Raw genomic sequence first — 9,897 nt, 5'->3', positions numbered from 1 at the left:
CCCAACCTAAATGTCCATCAACAGAGGAATGGATGAAGAAGATGTGGTACATATATACAAAGGAATATTACTCCGCCATTTAAAAGAATGAAATAATGCTGTTTGCAGCAACATGGATGGACCTAGAGAGTGTCATACTGAGTGAAATAAGTCAGCAGAGAAGGAGAAATATCCTATGACATCCAGGAATCTAAAAAGAAATGATAAAAATGAACTTACAAAACAGGAACAGACTCACAGACTTCAAGAATGAGCTTATGTTTCCCAGCAGGGGAAGGATGACGGGAAGGGATTAGAGAGTTTGGGGTAGACCTGTATACACACTGCTGTATTTAAAATGGATAACAAATAAGGACCTACTGTATAGCACATGGAATTCTGCTCAATGTTATGTGGCAGCCTGGATGAGAGGGGAGTTTGGGGGAGAATGGATACACATATATGTATGGCTGAGTTCCTTTGCTCGTTACCTGAAACTATTACAACATTGTTGATGGGCTATACCACAAGACAAAATTAAAGGTTTTTTTTAAAAAGACTCCTCATTTCCAATGCAAGGGGCACAGGTTTGGTCCCTGGTGGGGCAACTAAGATCCCACAAGTCACAAGGTACAACCAAACAACTAAAAATAAATTTTCAAATATTAAAAAAGATGAAGAATTCGTCCTCAAAGCCAGCCCACTTGGGAGTTTCAGATCTGTTTCCAGGCTGGATTTTAACAAAACATGATGTGCTTCCTATCTAATGAGAGTACAATTTCAAGGGAGGAATTATCCAATAAAGCTCTCCAACACTTTTCATCCCAAAGAGAGAAGACTCCCCCAACGCCAAGGATAAGACATTCCAGTATGAGTGTGGAGGGAGAAACCCTTCCAGAAAACCTTCCTGGCCGGGCACAGGGGGCAGAGAGGCCAGGCAGTGAAAGGGAAAACCTGTCATCACGCACAGTCCTGCAGGAAACCACACAGCCTCCTGGCTGTGCCAAGCTTGGATTAACCTATCATGTCCTGAATGCACATCAGAAACAAAGGCGGGCTTTGCCTTTGCTTCTCCCTTTCCACTCCCTTCCAGCTGTCTTCCATGACACAAGCCCACGAGTGTGGGGTCCAGGCCTCTCTCCTCAGCACCACCCGTGGCGACCCCGTTCTCCGTGATAAAAACACCCAGTGTTTCTCCTTTGCGTGTGTGCCCTCCTCGGGCATTTGCACTTTCCTAAACACTTCCTGGAAAAAATTCCTTGGTGGGATAAAGCACTATGCACACCGTGGCTTCAGTGGGTTTTAAGATCTGGGAACCTTGGTGGCATTTTAGGAGGAACTCCAACAGGAAAAGCAGATAATGGCGCTGTCTCAGATTGAAGCCTGAGTGGAAGAGGATGAGCGGGACCCACGTCTGCTTAGTGGCTTCTGTCTCCACTTCCACTCCACCCCTCAGGGGTTCATCAGAGTCTGAGGGTTTCCCAAATGTGACTTGAAGACCTCTGCAGCGAAGTCTTGCCCGTATGTGGCGTGAGGGTGTTGGCGGTGACGGTGGTGCTGGCCTGGGCAGCGCTGGTGACGATGGCGTGTGGTGTGCAGCGGTGGCGCTGGTGACGGGAACGTGGCTGGAGGCGATGCTGGTGACGGTGCTGGCGCTGGCGGCCACGGCGGCACTGCTGACGGGGGCAACGGTGGGGCGTGGGTTGGGGGTGCTAGTAGTGACGTGATCACGGTGGTGGTGGTGGCACTAGAGTCCGTGCTTGTGACTGCAGTGACCATAGTAGTACTGGGGGTTTTGATCACAGTGTCGGCGGTGATCTGGCGATGGTGCTGGTGATCTGGCGATGGTGCTGGTGATCTGGCGATGGTGGCGGTGATCTGGCGATGGTGGCGGTGATCTGGAGATGGTGGCGGTGATCTGGTGATGGTGGCAGTGATCTGGTGATGGTGGCGGTGATCTGGAGATGGTGGCGGTGATCTGGTGATGGTGGTGGTGATCTGGAGATGGTGGCGGTGATCTGGCGATGGTGGCGGTGATCTGGCGATGGTGGTGGGGTTGTGTGTGCCATGGCTATGGTGGAGCTGATGCTGTGGTGATGAGGTGGTGATCTGGTGATGGTGGCGGTGATCTGGTGATGGTGGCAGTGATCTGGTGATGGTGGCGGTGATCTGGAGATGGTGGCGGTGATCTGGCGATGGTGGCGGTGATCTGGTGATGGTGGCGGTGATCTGGCGATGGTGGCGGTGATCTGGTGATGGTGGTGGTGATCTGGAGATGGTGGAGGTGATCTGGCGATGGTGGCGGTGATCTGGTGATGGTGGCGGTGATCTGGTGATGGTGGCGGTGATCTGGCGATGGTGGCGGTGATCTGGTGATGGTGGTGGTGATCTGGTGATGGTGGCAGTGATCTGGCGATGGTGGTGGGGTTGTGTGTGCCATGGCTTTGGTGGAGCTGATGCTGTGGTGATGAGGTGGTGATCTGGTGATGGAGGTGTTGCACCATCTATAGTAACAGACAAACAATCCTATTGGAACAAAGGGTTTATTATAATTATGTCAATTTTAGGTACTGTGGTAAGGAAAATAAGAAGGTAAACACCTTGTTGAAAAGCGTCTTCCTATTCTTTTGTTGGAGCCCATCTCAAGCACTGAAGATCCCTGAGCTGTTCCAGGGCGGGGAGTGGTGTTTCAGCAGGCACTGTGATACTCACAACACAGGGCAACCAGGAAAGGCACTCCTGATTCAGTGAGTGCCTTCCGCCCAAAGGGCAGCCACCATTAAGACATTCCCTCCCCGGAGACAAGGCTTCAAGAGGTGAGCCTGCAGCCGAGGGGCAGGAAGAGTCGTAACCATGTGTCAAGCTGGAGCAGCAGGCCAGGAACCGTGCTGAAGACTCAGCCTACTTCAGAGGGACCTGATTCAACAAGGACAGAGGTGGCTGGCAGACTCTCTACTGCACTGTTCTGTGTCCCAAAAAGTAAACACTTATGTATTAGGGTCAATAAGACATAACCTAGCAGCCAAGAAAGGCTCACCCATAAAGAAGACTGAGTGTTGAAAAACTGATGCTCTGTGGTGCTGGGGAAGACTTGAGAGTCCCTTGGACAGCAAGATCAAACCAGTCCACCCTAAAGGAAATCAACCCTGAACATTCATTGGAAGGACTGATGCTGAAGCTGAAGTTCTACTACTTTGGCCACCTCATGGGAAGAGCTGACTCATTGGAAGAGACCCTGATGCTGGGAAAGATCAAAGGCAGGAGGAGAAGGGGACGACCGAGGATGAGATGGCTGGATGGCATCATCGACTCAATGGACGTGAGTCTGAGCAAACTCCAGGAGATAGTGAAAAACAGGGATAATGAAAACTGCAGCCTGGTGTGCTGCAATCCATGGGGTCGCAAAGAGCCGGACACAGCTGAGTGACTGAACAACAAAGCAACCAACTGAGGCAGCATGCCAGGGCCCTGTATACAAAACTGCACCTGTTAATAATTTTAAGTTAAGCTGGGATTTTTTTGTAATTTGTTTTGATTTCAACTGCTCAGGCAGAGAAGGCAATGGCACCCCACTCCAGTACTCCTGCCTGGAAAATCCCATGGACGGAGGAGCCTGGTAGGCTGCAGTCCATGGGGTCGCTACGAGTCGGACACGACTGAGCGACTTCACTTTCACTTTTCACTTTCATGCACTGGAGAAGGAAATGGCAACCTACTCCAGTGTCCTTGCCTGGAGAATCCCAGGGACAGGGGAGCCTGGTGGGCTGCTGTGTATGGGGTCACACAGAGTCAGACATGACTGAAGTGACTTAGCAGCAGCAGCAGCAACTGCTCAGGACAAGGCATGTGCCTGGGCATAGAATGGGTGCTTCACATTTTGGATGAGTGACTCTGGAGTCTGAACTTGACACAGTTCCCTATGAGTCAACTGCCCTTTAAACCAGAGGCTCCCAGCTACCCGCACCCTCAAGTACAGATACCAGCCCCAGCCTCCCATCGCCCACTCCTGAGCCCACTGATTCAAATGCTAATCTCAACTGAAAACACCCACACACACAGCCAGAAATAACACTTTATCTGAGCATCCCATGGCCAGTCAAGATGACACATAAAATTAACCATCACACCATCCCTAGGCCATTGAATGCTGTCCAGCTGTTAAAAGAAATTATTTAGATGTGAGCATATTCATGTGGAAAGATGCTCATGAAACATACATTTTAAAAAAAGAAACTTGGCCATAAAAATATGTATATTAGCATTCCTATTGTGTTGTATGAGATGTGCATATATTTATGTTCAAGTGTGAATAGAAAAATATTTGGAAGGATAGTCAACAAATTATTAATCATGGTGACAGCAAGAGAAGATTTCAGGGTGATTTTTTACTTTATAAATGAAGCTATTGATTCTTTTGTTACTAGCATATACTATTTGAAAGTGAAACTTAAAAATTATCCACTGTTTGAAAAATAAACAGTGATGTTTGGGTTCACTGAGTGCTATGGACTTAGTTATCATAAATAGGGAGGGATTTTTATTTCCAGTAAAAAGAGATTATTCATAGCAATTATTGATACATACCTGAGCAAAACCCCAAAGACCCTCTTGTACACATGTGTAAGGAAGCAGACACAAGAGTGTGTGCTACAGCTTGGCTTGAAGGCAGAAGGGTGGGATCAAGCCAGTGTCCAAGGACGGCCCAGTGGAGATGTCAAAGAACACAGCTTGTTCAGCGGTTAAAGTCTTGCTCACTAGATCAAGCTCTTAGATACACAAAACAGTGATGAATCTTTAAAAAACAAACAAACAAACAAAAAAAAAACCTCCATCTACCAAGAATTCTTGCCAGAGAAATGGACCCTCTAGCCCAGCCTTTACAAGAACATCCATTGGTTGGGAAAACAATGGTAGGTAAGGTTTACCATGGTCTGTATGTTTGCGTCCCCCACAAAATTCATATGTTGAAAACCTCATGTCCAAGGTGATGGTATAAGGAGGTGGGACTTTGGAGTGATTTGGTCCAGAGGGCAGAGCCCTCAAAAATGGGATCAGTGCCCTCATAAGGAAGGCCCCACTTTGCTGGTGGCTCAGTGCTAAAGAGTCTGCCTGTGATACAGAAGACCTGGATTTGACCCTTGGGTCAGGAAGAGCCCCTGGAGAAGGGAATGGCAACCACTCCAGTATTCTTGCCTGGAGAACCCCATGGACACAGGAGCCTGGTAGGCTACAGTCTATGGGGCCACAGAGAGTCAGACATCACTAACTAACACACACACACACACACACAGGAAGCCCCACAGAGCTCCTCTGCCCTTGCACCATGTGAGGACAGGAGATGCCTGCGGCACAGAAGCACGCCCTCCCCTGGGCTCGCCGGCCCTCTGATCTCAGACTTCAGGCCCCAGATCCACGTCTAAGCAGCTCAGGCTGCGGAGTTGCCTTACAGCAGCCTGAGTGGACCAAGACAGGGTTCTCTGATGGCCCCCAGAAGACAAAGGAACCTCAGAATGTTCTCCAGGCAAGTGATCTGGCTTCCTCATGCTTGTAGCACAAAAAAAATAAAATAAAATAAAAAATGCAGGAGAAGGTAGATAAACAACAAGGTCCTACTGTACAGCACAGAGAACTATATTCAATATCCTATGATAGCCAAAATGGAAAACAATACGGTAAAGAATGTGTGTGTATGTATATATACATATATATGTAAAACTGAATCACTTGGCTGTACAACAGCAATTAACACATTGTAAATCAACTACGCTTTAATAAAAAATTGTTTTAAATGCAAGAAAAGCAGTCCTCCATACATAGGGGCCCTGACTCAAACATACCAACTCGAAGACATTTTTGAGATAATTGGGGAAATCTAATTCTGGAGTGGGTGTTCGATGATGAGGAATAGTTGCTAACTTTATTACACTGAAGAGCAGCTTTCTCGTTCTGTTTTTCCAAAGTCTGTGCATTTGAGCACTGCATATACACAGCCATCAGGGCGAAACAGCTGTGTATATATCTCACCACAGGGTGACCCGGCTGTGGTATCAAACACCTCAGCAGAGAGGAAGGAAAGAATTATAAGGAAATCCAGTGAAATCATATCAGCCACCAATGCTGTGACAGAAGACGGTCTTTCAGTGCAAACTTCTGTACTCCTTTGGCTATGTAGGTGAACTGCGGGCAGAAGTGTAAGAAGCGGGCTGGAAGGAAACACGTCAGAACCGAAGGTGGCATCTCGTGGGACAGAGACGAGCCTGGGGCAGTGGGCAGAGAGCCCCGCCTGAGTCCTCGTTCCTCTCGCCTCATAGGCAGGGACTTCCCTGGTGGTTCAGTGGTTCAGAATGCACCCTCCGCTTCAGGGCACACGGGCTCAATCCCTAGCCAGGGAACTAAGATCCCTCATGCCAGGAAGCAACCAAGCCTGTGTGCTACACGGAGAGAGAAGCCACAACAAAGAGCCCACCTGCCGCAACCAAGGCCTGGTGCAGCCAGAAATGAGTAAACTTTAAAATTAATTAATTTTTAAAAAGCAGCCACTTAGGGCAATAATGACAAAATAGTTCTAACTACCCACTCTGCATGCTGTGATCACAGACATTTATGAGTCCTCTATATGTCTGCATATTTTTTAAATTTTTTAAAAATAAAAATGTGTCACCTGAAAAAAAAATGCACAAGTTGAGAGTTATGTTTTATTCCGCAGACTTTCTGAGGACTTCAAACTCAGGACACAGCACCTCAGGTAATGCTGAGAAAACTGTTACAAAGAGGCAAAGCAAGGGAGCTAGAATATATAGGCTATTGTTCAGTTGCTCAGTCATGTCCAACTCTTTGCCATTCCATGGACTGCAGCGCGCCAGGCCTCCCAGTCCTTCACTATCTTTCCAAGTCTGCTCAAACTCATGTCCACTGAGTCGGTGATGCCATCCAGCCATCTCCTCCTCTGTCCTCCCCTTCTCCTCCTGCCCTCAATCTGTCCCAGCATCAGAGGCTTTTCCAGTGAGTCGGCGCTTCACAACAGGTGGCCAAACTATTGGAGTATCAGTTCTTCCAGTGAATATCAGAGTTGATTTCCTTTAGGAATAACTGGTTTGATCTCCAAGTTTTTGCAACAGAAGACTAAGTGTTTGGAACATCAAAAGATGAGTGTTACTAAGGGAAAACCAAATATCTTAAGAAATTTAGCCCTTTTCTATGTATGGGAAGATGCAAGAGTCTGGGCTCGCTCAAGTCATTCCTGTGACTGCGCCTCAGCTCTCTGGGGCCAGCATCCTGTGCTTTCTCATCCTGAGTCCCCTCAGGGCTCACCATCCCAGTGGTTGTAATGTGAAGGTTTGATGGCTGGAACATCTTTGTTTAATGGTATGGCAGCTGATATTTTAGTTCTCAAATGGTTTTAAAATATAAGTCAAAGAAAGGTAAAAGCAAGAGCTTGCAGAACTCATCGAAAGAAACATCCCACAGAGACCTGAGAACCCAGCTCAGGGAGCGGGTGCGGGAGCCAGGCACCTGACTTTGCAGGTGACGTGGGCTTCGGCGGGCACTGACCGCCAGACTGCCGTGAACCCTGGAGCACCATGTGGGTGCGGAACCCCACACAGGCGTGTGACACAAATACGGTGACAGACCCTGAGAAGCCCAGACAGTTGGCCATGCTGCTCAGACGTGAATGAAGGGGCCCAGAGAAAGGATTTTGCAGCCGGACCTCCAGGGCTGGGGGAGCATAGGGACTTACCTCTTTAGGATGAACAGCATTTCTTACAATAGTGATTAGCATTTAAAAGCACCATACATTTAGCCTATTAAAAAACTGTCAGGTCCCTACTCTTTGCCAGGCACTCAAGTACCATAAAATAGTGGCTGATGCCAGGGTACACAGCTAGGCATTGTCCCAGCTGGCCAAACCTGTCCCAGGAAGCCCCAAACTGGGTGTTCAGCATCTTCACCCCTCCCGTGGTATTGGCAATGGGGCATCGCCGTGCTAGCAGGGGCCCCAGTTCATCCTCACCAAGCACTGGGACCCAGGCTTGCCACATGGAGACCCCAACTATTATTACAGGCGTGTCCTCCAAGGTTCCCCCGCCTTCTGCCCTTGGGAACTGCCCTGAGTGTCCTGATTTAAGAAGGTCTGCCTTCCCTGCGGGTCTGGGGTGGGTCCCACATAGCCTTGTCCCAAATCTCACCTCTCTGACATAAGGCTCTTCTTCAGTTTCTACAGCAAGAACATCCTCAGAGAGAGGACAAAGGCATCCAGGAGATTCCATGGAAGGAACAGTGAAGAATTACTGCTCTAAAAAGAAAGAGGGAGAAGGGGGGAAATGTCTTAGTGGATTAAGGACACCCAAAATAAAGCTGGTGAGAGAGCAAATCCTACCTGGGATAATATGAGATGCTGACCTTTTATTTTTTAGAATTTATTTGTCTGCTCCAGGTCTGAGTTGTGGCACGCGGAATTTTTGATCTTCATTGCAGCATGTGAACTCTTAGTTGAATCATGTGGTTGTATCTAGTTCCCTGACCAGGGATCGAAACTGGGCCCCCTGTGTTGGGAACATGTAGTCTTAGCCACTGAACCGCCGGGGACGTCCCGTAATGTTAACCTCTTTTTTAGTGCTTTGTTAATTTCCACATTTGGAAGGTGGGTATCACTTTTATCATCAGAAAATGTAAGTCTAAAAAATATTTAAAGACTTAGCAACTCAAAGTGAGTGGAGTACTTTTGGGGACAATCAGATTTCACCTATTCTTCATTCATAACATCTTGACGTGGAACAGGGATTGAAATTCTGGCTACCCACATAGAGTCAAGTGCTGGCAAAATTGTATTTGGGAGATGGATATCATCATGTGTAGCAAATGAGGCTAACCAGTTCAAGGTTATGCAAACATCTCCGACCCACTGGGAGCATTCAGTGATGGAGCCCTAGCCAAATGGGAAGAAATGTTTTCAACTGTGTAGAGTAATCACAGCTGGAATGACCACATTCTGATTGCTTTAACAATAGCCATCTTTTCCAATTTTATTTTTTAATATTTAATTATTTGGCTGCACCAGGTCTTAGATGCAGTATAGGAATCTTTGTTCTTAGTTGTGGCAGGCAGGACCTTTTAGCAGCAGCATACAAAATCTTCAGTTGCAGCATGTGAACTCTTAGTTGAGGCATGTGGGATCTAGTTCCATGTCCAGGGATCTTGCATTGGGAGCTTGAACTCTTAACCACTGGACCACCAGGGAAGTCCCTCTTCTTTGATTTAAATCAGCAAATGCAAATGTGAAAATGTCCACACCTTAGCCCTGTAAGTATAAACATGAGCCTCAAGAAAATCCACAAAAGTGGTTCTGTGCTGAAATGGAGACAAAAGTTTTGCTTTTGACCTTTGTGGGTGGCTTAACTGCTGGCCCTCCGCTGCCCAGCCTCCCTCTGAAAGTAGTCCTCAGTTTGCCTTCTCCAAAGCAGTCGGGGGTCCCCAGCTTGTGCTTTATCTGCTATCTGATGGTGCTGAGTTAAGGGTTTGGATTGGTGAGCCCAAGAAGAAGGAAGCAAGTTCGGGGGCAGAGGTACCAGGATGCTATGGCTTTGGGAAATGGAGTGATTTTTTTTTAAGGTATAAACCAGAAAGACTGATTAATTCACACTAACCTGAGCTAATTAGTAAAATGCAAAAATAGTCTTGCATAATTCACACAAACTAAGTGATTCAGGACAGGTTCTCTCTGATTATTCATCCTGCATACACAGACTGGTGGGCAGCAGCCACATGACACCCACCCCTCAGGGAAAACTCAGGGAAAGAAGCAGGATCCTTGTCTAGTCTGCCAGCCTCCAAAGTAGCCACCTGCTCCCAGCATCCCACACCCCTGCAGAAGGCAAACCTGAAGGTGAGAAGAAATAGTATAAACGTAACTACACCTTA

General features: G+C 47.5%; 1 protein-coding gene across 2 annotated transcripts; it reads right to left on the bottom strand.

Moving 5' to 3' along the window:
* Positions 1-1,698: 1,698 nt before the first annotated feature.
* Positions 1,699-8,264, bottom strand: LOC129622323 (CLAVATA3/ESR (CLE)-related protein 4A-1-like). 2 transcript variants are annotated; one of them, XM_055539053.1, is made up of 2 exons: positions 8,166-8,259; positions 1,699-2,483 (listed from the first exon to the last, which is right to left on the bottom strand). In XM_055539053.1, the coding sequence occupies exons 1-2, from the start codon at positions 8,244-8,246 to the stop codon at positions 1,779-1,781; spliced, it is 786 nt and encodes a 261-aa protein (XP_055395028.1). In that variant the 5' UTR covers positions 8,247-8,259; the 3' UTR covers positions 1,699-1,778. The 2 variants fall into 2 exon arrangements, 1 of the variants encoding a protein (XP_055395028.1); XR_008699901.1 differs by lacking the exon at positions 1,699-2,483 and adding an exon at positions 4,651-4,771 and having other exon boundaries at positions 8,166-8,264.
* Between the last annotated feature and the right edge of the window lie 1,633 nt (positions 8,265-9,897).

Source organism: Bubalus kerabau, chromosome 11, assembly GCF_029407905.1.
Source record: "Bubalus kerabau isolate K-KA32 ecotype Philippines breed swamp buffalo chromosome 11, PCC_UOA_SB_1v2, whole genome shotgun sequence".
Classification (NCBI taxonomy): domain Eukaryota; kingdom Metazoa; phylum Chordata; class Mammalia; order Artiodactyla; family Bovidae; genus Bubalus; species Bubalus kerabau.
This window is presented reverse-complemented; position numbering and strand designations above follow the sequence as displayed.

Bases quoted from the DNA above. Each gene is read 5' to 3' on its own strand.
- LOC129622323 (XM_055539053.1), bottom strand. From the start codon at position 8,246: ATGGAATCTCCTGGATGCCTTTGTCCTCTCTCTGAGGATGTTCTTGCT. The intron at 2,484-8,165 runs GTGAGATTTGGG...CTGTTACTATAG, and splicing joins AAGAGCCTTATGTCAGAGAG to ATGGTGCAACACCTCCATCA.